Here is an 18,738-nt window from a genome sequence, read left to right on the forward strand (position 1 = left end):
GAAAGAGCTGAATACTGCTGTTCATGAACGCTCTCCATCCAACCTCACTGAGCTTGAGCTGTTTTGCAAGGAAGAATGGGCAAGAATTTCAGTCTCTCGATGTGCAAAACTGATAGAGACATACCCCAAGCTACTTGCAGCTGTAACTGCAGCAAAGGGTGGCGCTACAAAGTACTAACGCAAGGGGGCCGAATAATATTGCACGCCCCACTTTTCAGTTTTTTATTTGTTAAAAAAAGTTTGACACATCCAATAAATTTCATTCCACTTCACAATTGTGTCCCACTTGTTGATTCTTCACAAAACATTAGAATTTTATATCTTTATGTTTGAAGCCTGAAATGTGGCAAGAGGTTGACCAGTTCAAGGGGGATGAGTACTTTCACAAGACACTGTATATTGTGTGTAAACATGTAATGTTTTCAGTCAGATTATTATGTTAGTAGTGTTATAATTTAATACTGTGACTGTAGTTTAATCATTTCTGTTGGCTGTCTGTGGGGTTGTCACAGTTAATGCAGACTGTGAATGTCTGCAAATAAACTAATAATAAAGTAATTGTCTATTGTCCAAATGTGTTTGTGAGCACAATCAGTTAAACTTGGCCCCTCCTTCTTGACTCTACCGAGTCTGTATTGAAATGCTTTACACCAAACATAACAGTAATAAGTTAGAGAATTTAAATTTTTCCATCTAAAATGTAACTATAAGTGCAATTTATGATACTTAATTAATTAATTAATTAATTAATTAGGGAATTTATTGTTGGCTGACCAGTTAACTCTAAAATATGTCCTAAATCTGCAATGTGCATACAATTAAAAATGTTGGTCCCCTGGTAAGTAGCCATTAATGGTCCTTTTTGACAATAATTTCTTAAAGTAAATTCTACTTAGGGTCCCATTTAACCTAAGGGTGGGCCTGCCTTTGAAAATGAAAGAATGTCATGCATCAGAGTACTTGTTTTGCAATAACAGATTGACAGCACATAGCTGGCAGTCATCCAGTTTGCTTTTAGCTATGTGGAAGCTGAATAACACAATTGAAAAAGTAACTCTAGCCATTTAACCTTTCTAGCCTCAGTATCACAGGGGAGGTATTTCTGGCTGTAATTCTGACTTAACAGGAAATAGACTAAACTGGCAACTTTCTGTTTACTTTGAAAATGAGTTCTGTACAATAAACACAGGTCTGAGGGGAAACTTGCAGGGGGAGTTTGGCAGAAGGAAAGCAATGAGCGGTTACAACTCCTCTGGAGAAAACAAGGAGGAGCTAGCCCAGCTCCACTAATGTGATAAACAAACGTGAGCAGTCACAGTGGTAATAGTGGCCCCATGAGAAGGGTTGTCTGCTTTTCTTAATACAGAATTACTTGGAATAGGCAATTATGCAAGGAGATGTGCAGCAATTTCTGATCTGAAGTATTACATTGGTCTTATTCACCTTTCAAAGTGACTGAAAGGCTTTCAAATTTAAGATTTATTTAGATAGAAATCCAGTATGCTTGGATGTAGCGTTTAATCCTTTCCTTCACGCAACCCTTCCTTTGCAGTGTGGAAAACTGCCAGGGACCTATTTATAGTTCTGACCAATTCATCCTCTGTGCCAGATGGGGAAAGATGATCAGACAGATGTACTGTACGTATTCTAAAAGAGGACCGGTTTTCTCAGTTTGAGGTCTAGGAGGATGTTGGTGGACAGCTTGAGGAATTTTTAAGTTTACTCATGTTTATTTAGTGTCATTGTTCTGCCATTTGCCCCAGTTCTCATCTACAGTAAATCATCACATATTAAATGAAAAAAGAGCTTGTATAAGACCAGTCATCTGTTCCCCACCTACTCACCCACTTTCATTCCGTTTGCTCACTCCTCAGGGTGTAAAGTTAAACTTCAGGGCTTGTCAGAGCTTGTCCTACATTATTAACAAATAATGTAGGTCCTGCATGTGAAACATTGTCCACATTCTCATCTTCTGGCTGCAGCGCTGTTGCCTTCCTGTTATGCTAAATGAACACCAAAAAAAACATGTAATTCATCTTTCCATTGTTATATTGTCATTTTCCCAAATAGTTGCATAGTATGTCAAGGACAAATATGAAAAACATATTAATTTAGTTTAACAATATACTTCTTTTTGCTTGATTTAAAAAAAGTTTCTTCTATAAAATCTCAGCTACCTTTGGAAGAATGCTAATAGGTCTAAGACAGACAGTAAAGCTTTGAGAATGAAAATGATAGAATTGATTAAAAAACGTGAACTTAAACCGGATTTGTGTTGGATGATCCCAGCAAGGACAGAGGTCAGTGGCGGTGTGCTTTGACCTTGCATTCTGTGCATTCTGAGCACGGTCTCTTTTTCCTCTCCTAATTAAATTCATTTGAGAGTGCTATGTGTGCAGCAGAGTATCTGCCAGTCAGCACATCAGATCATATGTTTGTCTGACTCCCTCATACTTTATTTATTTATTTATGTTTAAAACAATAATAGTATACAAACTGAACTAATGCTCCCATGTTTAAATATACAAAGCTGCTGTCATGGTCAGTGCATTTTGCTGACACACCAGTCTCTGTGATTTAGTCTAGCTTCATATACAGACATGTCAGTTTGATTTGACTGTTCAGGGCAGGAATTGAGTCAATTTCCACATGATTGTTCATCTATTGATTTACAGTTTTGAAAGAGCTCATACTTTTACAGCACAATTAGTCTACACTGATCGGGCATAACATTATGACCACTCACAGGTGAATATCACTGATTATCTTTTCATCATTGCCCCTGTTTGTGGGTGGTTTATATAAGGCAGCAAGTGGTCATTTTGGGCTTTAAAGCTGATGTTGATCAAGAAAAATGGAAAGCCTAAGGACTTATTAAGTTTGACTAAGCTTCAAATTGTAATGGCTAGATAACTGGGTCAGAGCACCTCCAGAACTGCAGCTGTTGTTGCGGTGGTCAGTATCTATCAAAAGTGCTCTAAGGAAAGAACAGTGGTGAATTGGAGACATTGGTAGCCAATTGTCATTGATGAAAGGTGTCTGAATACAAAGGGCATCACATTTTGATGTGGATGGGGCTGCGTAGCTGTAGATAAGTCAGGGGGCCCATGTTGACCCCTTACCACAATCAAACACGTCTGTTGCATGATGTAGTATGAGAAGACATGCTTGCGAGGGTAGTGTGATGCTTTGGACAATGCTTGAGTCCTGCACAACCTCATGGGTCTGGTGAAATCCATTTCTTGATTGGTCAGGGCTGTTTCTACAGTAAAATGGGACCCAACGATAGGCAGGTTGTCATAATCCTATGCCTAGTTGGTGTATATTCCATTTAAAAAGGAAAAAGAAACCTCACATGTACATGTTTAATACCTCAGTAATTAAGGGGGATGTCTTTTAGTGAGCGGTTTTTGTTAATATCAAACACATCAAGTGAGGAAGTCATGTCTCCTGTCCACAGGAAGTGGTCCCCTCCTACCTTGCAACATCACCCATTACGTCCGTGGGGAGGGAGTTAATGCAGACCGAGCTGGACAGGGCTGCTTCTCACCATCATGGTAGGCTTGGCTGAAAATAAAAAGAAATGCTGGAATTTGTCATTTTGTTAAGAAGAAAACATATTTATGCTGTTCGCTCTTATCACACAGAAAACATCCCCTGCAGCACACTTCCTGTCCAGGGCCTGGGGCCACACGGAGGAGGGACATCCAGGAAGAGGAGGAAGAGGAGAAGGAAAGCAAGGCCAGAAGGAGGAGGAGGGACAGGAGGGAGGAGAGAGGACAGCGTGGAGGAGTTCTCAGAGGATGAAGACATGTTTACTATTGACCTGAGCTCAGATGAGGAGAAGGAGAATGACAGCAGCAGGTGTGTGGGGATATAGAGTACAGAGGCTTGGTTGGGCTTTTCACTACTATGTTAGATGGAATATGATGTATTTTTTAATTATGATGGAAAAGTAATGAGATTTTGCAGTTGTTAAGACATAATTCACATCAGATAAATATCAAACCATCATCTCCGGTTTAAAGTTTTCAAAATGTGGTAAGAAACTGGTGTTTCTCTATAATATAACAGCAACAACCTTAATTTAAAGTACATGAATAAATGCTATTTAAATAGCACATTTCAAGATAACTCACTATGACTGAGTATTATGGCCAGGCTAAGAGAATTTACATTTTTTTAAATTACAAGAATAAAGTCATAATATTACAATAATAAGGTCGTAATATTATGAGAATAAACTCGTAACATTACAAAGAAAAAGTAATGACAGCTCCTTCTCCTCTAAACAAGCAACCCCTTCCAAGTCCGTGTGGTTCTTTCTTCAAAACAGTCATATGCACAATCCTTTCAAAATCCTGATACTGATAATAATTTGATGCTCATCTGCTAGAAGATTAGGAATGGCCTTATTTGAGAAACCTGATACAAAAGTATAACTTCACCAGATGCTCAACATTCTTCCTTTTAAAGCATATTATTAATTCTTATAATTTATTCTCTTATATTGACTATCTTCTTGTAATTTAAAAAAGTAATTTTCTTAACCTGGCCCTAATACTCCGTCATAGATCCCAATGTGATTTAAATATAAATAATATAAAAGGCAAAAAGTTACAACTTAACACATCAAAATTAAAGTAATAAAAAATCTAAAATACAATCAAGCAAAATCTGATAGGATGCAATGTAGTCCATTTGCCATTCTAAACAAATGTGTTTTCAGCTACTTTTTGAACAAATTCACCGGACGTAAATGAAGGGCCAGAGAGTTACTAGATCATAAGTGTCCACCACTGGAAAGGCGTTGTCATCTTTGTTTTTTAGTCTTTATTTAAGGGAAGACAACAGGCTCTAATCTGTCCACCTCAAGGAACAGGTGGTAACATACAGCTAAAGAGAATTAGAAGTATGAAAGTTAGTCACCATGCAATCTTTTAAAGGATCAAACCAGACCCTTAAACTGTAATCTGTATTGAGGAGGCCAGTGCAGAGCGATCAGTAAAGGTGAGAGATAGGAGGGTTTTGGGGGATGTATGTTTAAAAGCTTTGCAACTGCATTTTGGACAAGGTGCAATCCAGAGGAGTTTTACTGTGGCAATTAAAATAGATTTACAGTCATCTATGGGAGAAGAAACACAAGCATGAGTAACGATCTCCAAATTAGCATTGATATTAATAGTGCTTAGTTTAGCAATATTTCTGTTGTACAGTTGTATAGGACAAAAACTTTCTTACCACACTGCGGTGTAGGAGTGATAAAAATCAAGATGTCATCAGTATAGCACAGTAAATAAAGTAAATAAAGCTTAAAAAAAGGGGCAAAAACAGAACCCTGTGGAACCTCATGCTCAAGATTAATCAAATATTATTTAAAGTTTGATTTTGTTTGATAAAGTGTCCTAATTACGAAAAAGGGTCTGAAGTGTCAAAGGCTGAACTTAAATCCAGCGTCACAATGACTGCGTCGCTCCACAGCAAGAGACCCTGATTCAGGAGAGTGAGCTTTACGAAACCAAACTGAAGTTTAAGATGTTAATGGTAAAGAGTATTTAAAAGTAGTAAAACATGGGTTTTGAATTTTCAACACGGGGTTTAACATATGATGAGGGAGGGAAATTCTCTTGAACAGTTTTATCTTTTGCATTGTTTTTCCAAAGAAGTAGTCATTAAACCAGTGAAGCATAATACTTTATGTGGTTACCGCCTTCACACTTGATTGAAGTCATGCCAACAGGGCGAGACTCATGCTTTAAAAGCAATTATGGATTTAACATGCAAGACTACACACCTGTGCCTGCCAGTGTTAATATTTAAAGCAAGTTATGAAGCATTTTTGATTCGTTGGACCGTCTTTTATTCTGTTTTCACTGTGTCTCTTTTGCATTGTAGCTTACTCAGCTGTGTTTACCCCAACAGTCTAAGGCTGTTATTAAAGAGCTCAACCACAACTGTGGGCTAGAAAAATTCCCAAATTCCTTAAAGGCATTAAGAAATGTGTATTTACTTTATCATTCTACTCTGACTTACATGATTCACAGCAGATTTTCAATTAATGGATACAGTTAAACAAAACGAGTTTCAGACTAAAAATACAATGATATTACTTGGAGTGTTGATAATTTTTGATCTCGTGAAACATTTGTGGAATAATTAGTTTGCACTAATTTCTGCATGTGTGTGTTTGTGATCAGACCAGCATACAGCGATCGGGGGACTACAACCAAAAGCAACTTATACCACATGGCTGAGTGGACTGAATCACGGAGGTATCACTTTGACATAAATCTCTCCACACCTTATTATTTATTGTCATTTTTAGAACTCCCTTAAACTCATTTACGTACCCCTTCATACTTCTCCTAACTGTTCTTTGTTGATAGGGTTTACCTTTGATTAATTTAATTATTTTTAATTTTTCTGATGCTCATTTCTTTTTTTTCATTTTGTGCCTCTTTGTCTACTGATGGAGTGATGTGATTAAGAAGACTCTTTCCATCCCTCCATCTTATGGTCTATCCATCTCGTGTCCCGAGAGGACCTCTCACTTTTCTTCCACTGTTGGGTATCATCTTAATTTCTTCCTTTTTTGAATACAGCAATGAATTAAGAAAAGGAAAATGTAAAATTTAATTGGAAATTGATCATACTCTGTACAGATGAGAAAAACATGACATTTTCTTGTAATATATACAGGGGTTGGACAATGAAACAGAAACACCTGTCATTTTAGTGTGGTAGGTTTCATGGCTAAATTAGACCAGCCTGGTAGCCAGTCTACATTGATTGTACATTGCACCAGTAAGAGCAGAGTGTGAAGGTTCAATTAGCAGGATAAGAGCACAGTTTTGCTCAAAATATTGAAATGCACACAACATTATGGGTGACATACCAGAGTTCAAAAGAGGACAAATTGTTGGTGCACGTCTTGCTGGCGCATCTGTGACCAAGACAGCAAGTCTTTGTGATGTATCAAGAGCCACGGTATCCAGGGTAATGTCAGCATACCACCAAGAAGGACGAACCACATCCAACAGGATTAACTGTGGATGCAAGAGGAAGCTGTCTGAAAGGGATGTTCGGGTGCTAACCCGGATTGTTTCCAAAAAACATAAAACCACGGCTGTCCAAATCACGGCAGAATTAAATGTGCACCTCAACTCTCCTATTTCCACCAGAACTGTCCGTCAGGAGTTCCACAGGGTCAATATACACGGCCGAGCTGCTATAGCCAAACCTTTAGTCACTCATGCCAATGTCAAACGTCGGTTTCAATGGTGCAAAGAACGCAAATCTTGGGCTGTGGACAATGTGAAACATGTATTGTTCTCTGATGAGTCCACCTTTACTGTTTTCCCCACATCCAGGAGAGCTATGGTGTGGAGAAGCCCCAAAGAAGCGTACCACCCACACTGTTGCATGCCCAGAGTGAAGCATGGGGGTGGATCAGTGATGGTTTGGGCTGCCATATCATGGCATTCCCTTGGCCCAATACTTGTGCTAGATGGGTGCGTCCGTCACTGCTAAGGAAAACCAAACCATTCTTGAGGACCATGTGCATCCAATGGTTCAAACATTGTATCCTGAAGGCGGTGCTGTGTATCAGGATGACAATGCACCAATACACACAGCAAGACTGGTGAAAGATTGGTTTGATGAACATGAAAGTGAAGTTGAACATCTCCCATGGCCTGCACAGTCACCAGATCTAAATATTATTGAGCCACTTTGGGGTGTTTTGGAGGAGCGAGTCAGGAAACGTTTTCCTCCACCAGTATCACTTAGTGACCTGGCCACTATCCTGCAAGAAGAATGTCTTAAAATCCCTCTGACCACTGTGCAGGACTTGTATATGTCATTCCCAAGACGAATTGATGCTGTATTGGCCGCAAAAGGAGGCCCTACACCTTACTAATAAATTATTGTGGTCTAAAACCAGCTGTTTCAATTTCATTGTCCAACCCCTGTATATAACAGTATATTATGCTTGGTGTTAATGTAATGTCTGAAACTCACTTGTACAGCAGTCCAGAAGATGATTCTGCATCATCAACACCGAAGAGTGACTCAGAACTGACCAATCAGACTAATCCTGAAATGCTGTGGACCTGGGGGGAGCTGCCACAGGCAGCACAGGTATCTACACACATTGATTTTTTAAAGTCAAATAAAAAATAAAAACCTTTCCTATTCAAATTGGAGAACCCCTTTACTTTATTGCACTGTCTTTTGATAGATCCCTGTCTCATTTCCTATTAGAAACAAACTTCTTGCTTTAATGAAAATAATTTTGAATCTAAATCTGCCAGGGATATGAATAATTTTGGGCATAACTTTATATTTACAGCAACAGCAGACACATAAGCTGAAAATTTACAAGTATAAACACATTTGTATGACTTGTGTAGGTGATAATTTTATGGATCATTGAGCAGAACTATATATTTTTGCTAACATGTTTTATTTAAATTAAGCTTTACCAATAAAACGCTTGCCTAAAACAACTCCTGCTAATTATTTAGAGTGTGACAAAAACTCTGTCTTTCTGCTTTCCAGCCATCCTTCCTTGCTTCACACCAAAAGCAAGACTCGGCTGCAGCTGTCTCCATCCCAGTGACTGCAAACAGCCACTTCAGAGCCATCACTGACACGGGGCAACCTGAGGCTCCCTGTAGACTCCAGTCAGCCGACACCCCTGCATCTGAAAGGACTGTGGACTTTGAGAAAAATGGAGCTAGGGTGGAGTTGACAATTACATCTAAGAAGACATCTGGAGAAGAGAATGGTAAATACAGTTGGTTTCCACAGTGGGGCAAAATTATCAAGTGTTTTAATAATGTGCTATTTCCTGAGAGAACTACTTTGAACTTAAAGAGTCAAATGATGTCATGTAAAACATTTCAAAAATTAAATATGAAGGGTATTTTTTGTTACTTTGATCCTGCGTCAGCTGCACTGGATAGAGTTTACAAGATGCAAAGTACTCAGTATAAACTTTACTGGCCTCCAGTGGCTGTTCTGTACATTACTATGAAATTTTTTCTCTAAATGACTGTCCAATGCACACCAAGAGTAAATTGAGAGCTGTTTTAGAAATATATGTAATTATTTACTTATTCTGGTCTGCTTTGAAAGCTGTGACTTGTGGAAAGTGTTTTGGCTGCTGTTGTTCTTCCTTTAGAACATGGTGACTGTGAAATGCTAGTTAGAAAAAAGGTTGGATCCAAAAACACTACTTTTACAAAGTTTCTGGCATTAGCCTAAAAAATTATGGGCCGTCTTACTTTTGTGGGTTTAGTGTAGTAAATTCAGTAAATATGAAAATGAACTATTTATTCTGTCCATTTTTGTGGTTCATGAGCTTGTTTTGATCCTTCAGATGGTTTTCTGCTGGGTTTTTGTCCTTTTAGTGAGAGAGGCTGAGAATGTCGGACCCTCATCTATGGAGGTGGAGAGGTCAACAGTTTGTTTGATGTCACCAAAGACTCTCCCCGGGAATCTGAACGAAGAAAGTAACAGAGGAAGTCCCGTCAGAAGTACCGATTCACCATTAAAGAGGAAAGGTAGTGGCTTCCTTTTGCATAAAAACAATTCACATGTCATCTTATTGTTTTTATTAGCTATTCTTTCTGTCGTTGTTTTACATTTAGCATATATTTGTATTATTTTATTTGCACTCTGTAAAGCACTTACTTACTTGTATGACTGCTATAAATAAAAGTTTGATGCTGTTCTCTTTAGAAAAGAGAAGCCAGCATCTGGGGGCTGATGGCGTATATCTGGATGACATTACAGACCTGGAGCCTGAAGTTGCTGCTCTCTACTTCCCGAAAAGGTAAAATACTAGTTTTATTCAAGCCTGGCTGGTCTTTCCAACATCCAACCTATTGCATTTAAATCTTCTCAGTTTAGTGTTCAGTAAACTTTAGCATGATTTTCATCTAATTGTGACTTCCCATTTCCCCATATTCACAATTCATTTTTACTAAATAATCACTGTACTGCATTAGATTTTTTTATATACTCTAAACCTTTAGATTATTGGCACTATAATTTAGACGAGTATTTAATATACCTTAACTATGATCCATTTAACTAAAATGTAATGTTTTAGGATAACAGTTGAGATTTTGTGCATCTTTCTCATCAGTGACGGAGGCAGCAGTTCGATTAGGGGGGACTCAGAGATAATGATGGATGTGAGAAGCACCAACCAATCCCCTCAGTCAGTGGGCAGCAGTGGCATGGACAGCGGTGTGGACAGTTTGTTGGACCAAACAGCCGACCTGCCTCATGTTGCCATCTCTTTGTGCGGAGGACTCTCAGACAACAAGGAGATCACAAAAGGTAAAAATATTTACATTAAATGTTTATCACAAAAATCAAAAGTTAATGTTTATTTCCTTTAAGCCATAAGGTGGTATTTAGAAATGTTCATCAGAAGATAAAAAAAGTTCTGTGTTCTTTTTACAGGGAAATTTCTTGTCATTTACATTCAGTTTTTTGTAATAATTTTGTGGTTTAAACACTTTTTGTTACCCTGTGTTCTCTTCTTGTATCGTGCATTTTTTAAACCACAGAGCAGTTCCTGCAGAGAGCAGTTTCCTACCAAGAGTTCTCAGAGAACCCCTCTATTATAGATGATCCTAACCTGGTGGTCAAGGTTGGAAATAAGTATGCATTACTGTTTTTCCAAGTATTTTGACTTATGGGTTGTTCCCTTTTTTGACTATTGCTTTTGTTTCTTTTGTGTAAATATGCATTTAGATGTTAAAACTGAAAATAGTCAACCGTCATATTTGTGAACCACTGTTTTTCAATGGTGTGTTAATATTTCTGACATCTTTAAATGTTAAATCCCCCCAAATTAGTGGACACGTTGCCATTATTAAATCAACCTAATTATGTAAATATCCTCTCCATATGCAGTATGTTTTTTCTACCTGATGTTAGGTAGTTCTAGTAAATAGTTCCACCAAGTTCGCTCTTTGCAGAGCTCTTTAGCTCCCTCTGTGGTGTGTTGCAGGTACTACAACTGGACCACAGCAGCTCCTGTTATGCTGGCCATGCAGGTTTACCAGAAACCCCTGCCACAGGTAAGACCAACACAAGTTTAGAAAAATAAGCTCTCCCATGTGTTCTGTATTGTGTATATTAACGAAAACTGTATTGAAATTCAGAATATATGCATTAAAGTAGCTGTGGTATTAATGTGTAAACCTAGTGTTATAAATTCATTTAGCTCCTGTCCTTTTAATGCATCAGTTAATTACTTGGTTATACGTGGTTGTTTTTGTTAGCATTTATGATTATTATTTCTTGCACAGATACTTTTTTGCAACCCTCTGCATTACATTTCCCCTGTGCACGCCAACCAATTTGTTAATAAACCTGCGGAATGTAAAGCTTCATTTTGCTTCAGTTATTGTCATTTGCCTCTTAATGTTTGATAAAAACTCAGCTTTAACACTAATATTTAAGGCATGCTTTTCTCTCATTTCCGGCACTCAAATGCAGTTGCTCCACCTAAAGTGACATTAGTTACAGCTTTAGCTTTAGTTTATGTGAATCCTTTGGTATTAACTATCCGGCTGTACTCCAAGTACATTATTAGAAGCTCACAATAGATGATCCTTAAACAACAGTATAATATTGTTTTAAATCTGTTGTCCTAACATTAAAATAACGTCATATCTTTATCCTCCTTCTTTTTTTCCCCCTTCATTTACATTATTTATCTAACTTATCATCAATTTGGCATTGTGTTCTCCAAGTGTTGGTGTTTGAGTTATGTTTTTTCTGTTTTCGGCCTCTTCTCATACTGCTTCCCTGGTTTGTTTGGCACCAGCACTTCAGAGCCTGTATGAACTTTTCTGGCGTTTTCTGACTATTGGTCAAAGCATGTCTTTTCCTGCCTGATTCTTTCTCATCTGTGTTTCTTAATCAACCTTTTCTTTTCTCATTTGCATGGCTGTGTGTTAGTGTGGGTTAGAGTTAGAGTTCAGTACATTCTTTTCTATTTTTTTCTTGCTGTCATGTCTGTGCTTGTTAGTCCTGAGTTACATTTCCACTCATTTTTTAGTTGTATGGCATCATTGTCCTCAGGCCTCGGTGGAGAACATCATGAAGGAAAAGATGCCAAAGAAAGGAGGGCGCTGGTGGTTTTCATGGAGAAGGAGGAACAGTGACTCTAAGTCGGTCAGTTCACAGACAGACACTTTGTTTTTTCTAATTAATGTTTGGGAAATAATTTTCAAAGGGAACAGAAAGTTAAAAAAAAGATAAGGGCATAAAATCTTTCAGTTTACTGTGCCAACTCTGATCTCCCTGCGCTACAGGAAACAGCTACTGAAATAGGTGACAGAGAAGATGGCTCACTCACTATGACCTCAGTGAACGGGTAATTTTACCCATCTAACGATCACATCATCAATTTATTCTCTGACATGCATTCTTATCATTATCGGTTTCCCTGTTTTACCTAACTCAGTGCCTTGAATATGTCAGTTTGAAGGATGACTCTTCTTCAAGTGACGAGGATCACACAGCATGCAATCAGATGCCAGAATCCTATCAGCCAGACCCTGTTTTAAACTCTGCCAGTGTCTGTTATAAGAAGACTCTTCGGCTTACTTCAGACCAACTGGTACAGTGCTTTTTTCCTACATCTGGGTTTAATGAATCTAATGCTATGAAGCTCTGTAGTCGATAACAAAGACTTAACTGTTACTCCTGCAGCCAAGAGAATGCCAGGTTAATGTTTCTGCACAGGTGAAACAAAAGTGTTATAGAACTCTTTTCAACAGATTGATTTATGATTTACTTCAAAATATTATGTTTGAAAAAAAAAAAAAACAGCATTTGAATTCTCCACAAAGCGATTCTAGACTGCATTTTAATAGAGAATAACAAAAATCAAGGCCAGGGGTAAACCTTTATGATCCAAAGGGACATTTTTGCCCTTGTTGTTACTAAGTACAATTTGTTAGAATGGTAAAATTACAGGAACCTTCAAAAAAGAAAAACGTGCAAATTCTATGAACACCTACTGTGTACAAATATTTGCTTTATGGTAAATTAACAATGTTACTTATATTTCTAGGTTTTGGGACATAGAGAAACTACAAACTTTTATATAAAGGGAATGAATACATTTTCATGAACAAAAGTCAAATATTTATGGAAAACAAATATGCAGTTTAGGACCTTATGAAGAAAACTATTGCATGTATCGTATGCGTGATTAGCTTGTGGAAATTCTTTACAGACATTGAAAAAAAAAACTCAGAAAAAATGCAAAACTAAAAAGCAGCTCAGTTTTATATAATTGTTGGCCAAATGGCCAAATCTATAAAGAGTCAGTGTGAACAGACAAAAAGATACCTTTAGCTCTGGAGCTGCAAGTTTAAGACCCTTGACTTATTTCATTGTACTCATGAGAACCCCATGCATATTACCTAACATTGAATAAACTACTTCTAGAAAACCATTTACATTTCTTTATCACTTTTTAGCACTTTGCATGCCTTCCTGAATTTTGCTGCATGTGTTTTCAAAGGCTAGCCTGCAGCTAAAGGAAGGTCCCAACGAAGTGGTGTTTAGTGTGACCACACAGTATCAAGGCACATGCCGCTGCCATGGAACAATTTATCTTTGGAGCTGGGATGACAAGATTATCATCTCAGATATAGATGGAACCATCACCAGGTAAGAAACAGCCTGTAATCGGCCATCAACAATCAGTTCCAACTTATTACCAGTAGATGGCAGGTTATCCACAATTTTGGAGTTAGTTCTCTTTTGAAATTGCTTTGTTTAAAGTGCGTTATATTTGTGAAGGTTGACTTTATTATCTTTTGTGTCTCTGTTCCCATGTGCTTCAGGTCTGACACTCTTGGCCACATCCTTCCCACGCTGGGTAAAGACTGGACCCACCAGGGTATAGCACGGCTCTACCACAGAGTCAGCCTGTGAGTCCTGGTTAATGTTTGTTCACTGTTCATTTTTTCTTAAGGCATGGGCTCCAGTAATGTGACTTTGCAAGGAGCCAGACCTGAGTCAGAAATGTAATGATCTCAGAATCGACTTGATGAAGTCAGAAAAGACTTTGGACTTGACTTGGACTTCCACATCAGTTGCTCATGACTTCACTTCGACTTGAGTCGTTTCACTTGAAAATGCCTAATATCTCACACCAACCAGAAAGTGTGTTACAAATTGCACCTGGCATGCAACAATGGAATCGTGCCTGGCCCACAATCCAGCTGCTGTGTGCCTTTGGCTAATGCCAGTATTTCCTCCTCCTGTTGCTGCAACATGCACGCTACATTCTCATGTTGTTTACCAACAGTGCAAGTCTCTGTGCTGTAGCCTGAACCACCAGCAAAAACAGCCCATCCAAGCTGGTTGATAGCTACCATAAGCATGTCTAATAAAATGAACTTGATCAGAAAGTTCACTTTTATAAAGTTGTATGAATAATTGCACTTGTTCTTTTAATGATTTGATGTTACTCGTGCAATGCTGCAGAAGAAGGCTGCAGTTGACTAACATGTAGATCATCTTTATTTGTATAGAAATCATTTTGGTTTTTTTTATAAATAAATCTCGTCGTTATAGCTCATTTGTATTAAGTACGTTTGTTTTGCTGGTTGATCTATCAAACAAAAACAACTAATAACTAATAATTCTTGAAATTATTAATTATTACTCTGTGATTCAATGGTATATTTGGTTAAATGACTTAGCTAACACTCAAAAATAAAAGTTTAGGACTTGGACTTGACTCAGGACTTGCATGCCTTGACTTTAGAATCGACTTGGGACTTGAGTGTAAAGACTTGAGACTTACTTGTAACTTGCAAAACAGTGACTTTGTCCTATCTCTGTTCCTTACTATGGGAAATTTTCAAAGTGGAAATAATCAGTGAGGAAGATTTTTGTTTGTTCACCATAGGCTTTCAAGCGTGCAAAAAGAAGCAAAATATTTTAAATGTAAAACCTTAATTGATACTTTCATATCATGAGTTTTTTTAAAATGCATTACTTAGTTATGTAACTGTATCAACTTTCTCTGTCACAGAAACGGGTACAAATTTATGTACTGTTCAGCTAGAGCGATTGGCATGGCTGGGATGACGAGGGGCTACCTGCACTGGGTCAATGAAAGGGGAACCATGCTGCCTATGGGCCCAGTCCTGCTCAGCCCCAGCAGCCTTTTCTCTGCCTTTCACAGGTCAGTGTCACACACATGACAAGCCTCAAGCATTCTGCAACATATGTACAGAATAAATAAATTTAAATGTTATTGAAAAGTTCAGTTATTTTAGTAACTCAATTCACTTAGTGAAACACATTATATTGATTAATTACCCACAAACTGTGTTCAAGCCCTTATTTTTGTTAATTATGTTAATGTTTCTGCTTACAGTTAATAAAAACACGAGATTTAATTTTACCAATAAAAATAAATTAATATTAATATTAATAATAGTAATAGTAATAATATTAATATTAATTAATAGAAAAGTTGGCTTAGCGAAAAGTATGTAATACCTGCTTAAAGGTTGTTATTTTCAAAAGATACTTGTATTTTGACCAAAAAGCCTCATCGGAAACACGGATTCTAATTGACTGAATATAACTGTATGTGCAGTGTACAGTAGGGCTGGCCGGCATTAGAAAAATTTATAATTGCGATACTATTGCTAAGTGTAGCTATGACAATATTCATTATGATCAACCCAAATTGTCCTGACTCTTTTCTTTCTTTTCCATCATTACGGTGTATCCATTATTTTATGTGAGCATCTCAGCCACTAAAAATATATATTTTGGTGTGGGCATCGAGGGTAGTTGGAGTCCCTTCAACTGTGCAAATACTGTATATTACTGTCACACATGGCATGGAGTTGAAATGCATGGTAGCCTACTTGAAATATAATATCCCATCAAACTTTTGTGTTTTTAGGGAGGTGATTGAAAAGAAACCAGAATTGTTTAAAATTGAGTGTCTGACAGACATCAAGCACCTTTTCTACTCAAACACCGAACCTTTTTACGCCGCCTTTGGCAACAGAGCCACGGTGAGGAAAACTGAACACACACAAACACATACTGCATAAAACCATTTTCTGATTACATTGAGGCCCCTTGATGTCAGTTTTAAGTCAAGCACCAATTTCTAAACTAATACTTTGACAAGCACAGTGAAAGAAGATGATTTTGTTTGTGTATTTTCACAAAAGGACTGGATATTTTGTTGCTGATTGTGCCTTTGTGATTCCAGGATGTTTATTCTTATAAGGAAGTAGGCATTCCCCTGAACCGGATTTTTACTGTCAACCCAAAAGGAGAGCTCATACAGGAGCATGCCAAAACAAACATTTCCTCGTAAGTGGCACTGTCTGTTTATTTCTGATTTCCATTAATGTACCTTCAAAGATAACATGAATGCAGTTTTAAGCTTGTTTTTTGTTAAATGTCTGTTTCTCGTCTCTCTCTCCCTAAGCTTTGGACACCTGTGCGAGATGGTCGACCATGTGTTCCCGGTCCTGGTTCAAAACGAGGATAGTTAGTTTTGATCAAACCAGCAACTGGGGAAAAACAGTTGCCTGATAGTAGTAATCATGAGGAAGATGAGTCGCAGCCTTTTGAGACAAACGGGGAAAACTCCATCGGATCAAGAATGGAGTCTACAAGCTTTGTATTGTCCTGTTTATGATGAAGCTGGCAGTCAAGCTCAGAGATGAAAATGATGGTTTCAAGAACTGAGATGAAAACAGCACAGAGGCTTTTTCAATAAAAAATGGACAATGAAGATAGTCCTTATGCTTGAACATTTCCTTAAAATAGGTAAATGTGAGTACTGATTTAGTATAAAAGAATGTATTTTTAACAGTGCAAACAGAATCACAGAAGTATTGGACGGAAGGATAGGAAGAAGTACCTGATACATTTCGACAAAAGTTTGAGAGTTGCTCAGAAAGTTGAATTAACACATGGTTTAGAGCACATATTGGAAAGTGCACTGTCTCATACATACACCTCACTGCCATATATTATCTGTTTCAGTCCTCCATACATTCTCATTTAAACTAATAGAAACAGCCAGTACAACTGAATAATAAAGCATTATTTGTATGTTTTTATGCAGTGTCTACTTTTAAATTGTCTTCAGGAAAAAGACAGTTTTACTCAACACCTGCAATTTTCCACCAAATAGTATGCACACAGAATGCAGAGTCTATTCTGACCTCATGTACAGGTGAATCTTCTAAACCTTTTAAACACTGCATTATACTACAACTATCCAAGTTGTGCAAAACAAAAACCACAGGTAGTGTTTTCAAGGATCTTTTCTATGACAACCTCCGCTGCACATGCGGTTAAATATTTGTGGTAACCTGACCGTGCTACTGTGAGAAATCTGTCTAGTTTTCTGTAAATTTGTTTAAGATAAATGCAGAACAGTGCAAGCAAATGTTTCATAACATGTGGTGATATGTAGGAATGTAATATATAAATCCCCCATTATTCTAATAGCTAATGCTTGTCAATGACATTTTTAATTTGTAGTTTTTGTAATGTTGTAATGTACGTAAGTAGATAAGTTCAGCATATAACATTTACCTGTCCTGTTACTGTAAAAGGGAAAAAAAACTGTGCAAATTTCTCACGTTACCATTTCCTAAACATGGAGAAAACCACTGTAAATAACAAAAATCTTAATTTGTGAGACTATACAAAGTAATTTAAACTGTTGTGCTCCACCTGTGTGTATAAATATATACGGTACATATATATATATATATATATATATATATATATATATATACGGTACATTTTTCCCACTTTTATTTTGTTTTGTTTTTACTGGTGCTCATTCAAAAGCGTGTGCAGCTCTTCAGTGACTTGTTCTAGCCACTCTCTGAGATTTGCCGATCTCACCATGCGAACACTAGCAGTGCTGCAGTATTTTAAAAAATGCATTCATTGACATGTATGTCTACATTACTTCATGCTCTACTGGTGTCTCTGGCATCCAGTTAAAAGCATTTAGTTGACTGAAATGTCTGGGTATATTTTCTTTAAAACTAAGAATGATATCCAATAAAACAAAGTTGCTTTAACCCTCCTTCATAAATTAACTAGTGAAAAAAACTGTTATTATTTGGTTTTACTTTAATTTTACAAGCTATTAATCAGTAAGAAGTTCAAGAAGAATACAGTCAACGGGCCTCCCAACTGATCATGAATCAGGAAGCTCTGATCATAATTATGTTATGTTGTAATATAGCGTGTGCATAAGCTCCTTTAGGACTGGTGCTGCACTGTAATTGACTGCCTAAAAAACAGTCAGGAATGAGCCCTTTTGGTTAAAGTTCAGTGGGGTATATGTTGTTGGAATGCTAATGATCTAATGATTAACAAATTTTAGGGATGTACTTTACTGTTAGAAAGTGCAAAGACGTAATTAAATCAGTGATTACAACTTTTTAGAGTCGATTATCCTGTAGTTATGTTTAAATTCTTTCTGTGAAAGATTATGAAAAACTTAAAACATCTTTTCAGTCGCTCTTTATTTCCAGTTTATTTATTCACATGTAAAGATTACAGTTTTGACACCAAGCAGCAGTTCTACTAAACAGTGTGTGGTGCAAGCTGTTAACAATGTATTCTAATCTGTAGAATAAACTATTTTCAGTAATTATAATTACAATTTGTGACATTTTA

General features: G+C 37.3%; 1 protein-coding gene across 7 annotated transcripts in view; it reads left to right on the forward strand.

The window, feature by feature from the left end:
• The window catches only part of lpin1a (lipin 1a), a 32,585-nt gene extending 13,867 nt beyond the window's left edge, over positions 1-18,718 (forward strand). For 3 of the 7 annotated variants that reach the window (XM_047363801.1, XM_047363800.1, XM_047363806.1), the window contains 21 exons: positions 3,461-3,557; positions 3,648-3,864; positions 6,198-6,272; positions 6,476-6,568; positions 8,028-8,139; positions 8,560-8,788; positions 9,414-9,566; positions 9,745-9,838; positions 10,154-10,350; positions 10,584-10,677; positions 11,030-11,099; positions 11,778-11,864; positions 11,986-12,201; positions 12,342-12,403; positions 12,511-12,649; positions 13,562-13,710; positions 13,887-13,973; positions 15,086-15,238; positions 15,974-16,088; positions 16,292-16,395; positions 16,514-18,718. In XM_047363801.1, coding sequence (XP_047219757.1) covers positions 3,461-3,557; positions 3,648-3,864; positions 6,198-6,272; positions 6,476-6,568; positions 8,028-8,139; positions 8,560-8,788; positions 9,414-9,566; positions 9,745-9,838; positions 10,154-10,350; positions 10,584-10,677; positions 11,030-11,099; positions 11,778-11,864; positions 11,986-12,201; positions 12,342-12,403; positions 12,511-12,649; positions 13,562-13,710; positions 13,887-13,973; positions 15,086-15,238; positions 15,974-16,088; positions 16,292-16,395; positions 16,514-16,580 — 2,610 coding nt within the window. In that variant the 3' untranslated portion in view covers positions 16,581-18,718. The remainder of the gene's footprint in view (positions 1-3,460; positions 3,558-3,647; positions 3,865-6,197; positions 6,273-6,475; positions 6,569-8,027; positions 8,140-8,559; positions 8,789-9,413; positions 9,567-9,744; positions 9,839-10,153; positions 10,351-10,583; positions 10,678-11,029; positions 11,100-11,777; positions 11,865-11,985; positions 12,202-12,341; positions 12,404-12,510; positions 12,650-13,561; positions 13,711-13,886; positions 13,974-15,085; positions 15,239-15,973; positions 16,089-16,291; positions 16,396-16,513) is intronic. The other 4 variants (XM_047363804.1, XM_047363802.1, XM_047363805.1 and 1 more) reach the window with 4 other exon arrangements.
• Positions 18,719-18,738: the final 20 nt, after the last annotated feature.

The sequence above is a fragment of the Girardinichthys multiradiatus genome, chromosome 4 (assembly GCF_021462225.1).
Source record: "Girardinichthys multiradiatus isolate DD_20200921_A chromosome 4, DD_fGirMul_XY1, whole genome shotgun sequence".
Classification (NCBI taxonomy): Eukaryota; Metazoa; Chordata; class Actinopteri; order Cyprinodontiformes; family Goodeidae; genus Girardinichthys; species Girardinichthys multiradiatus.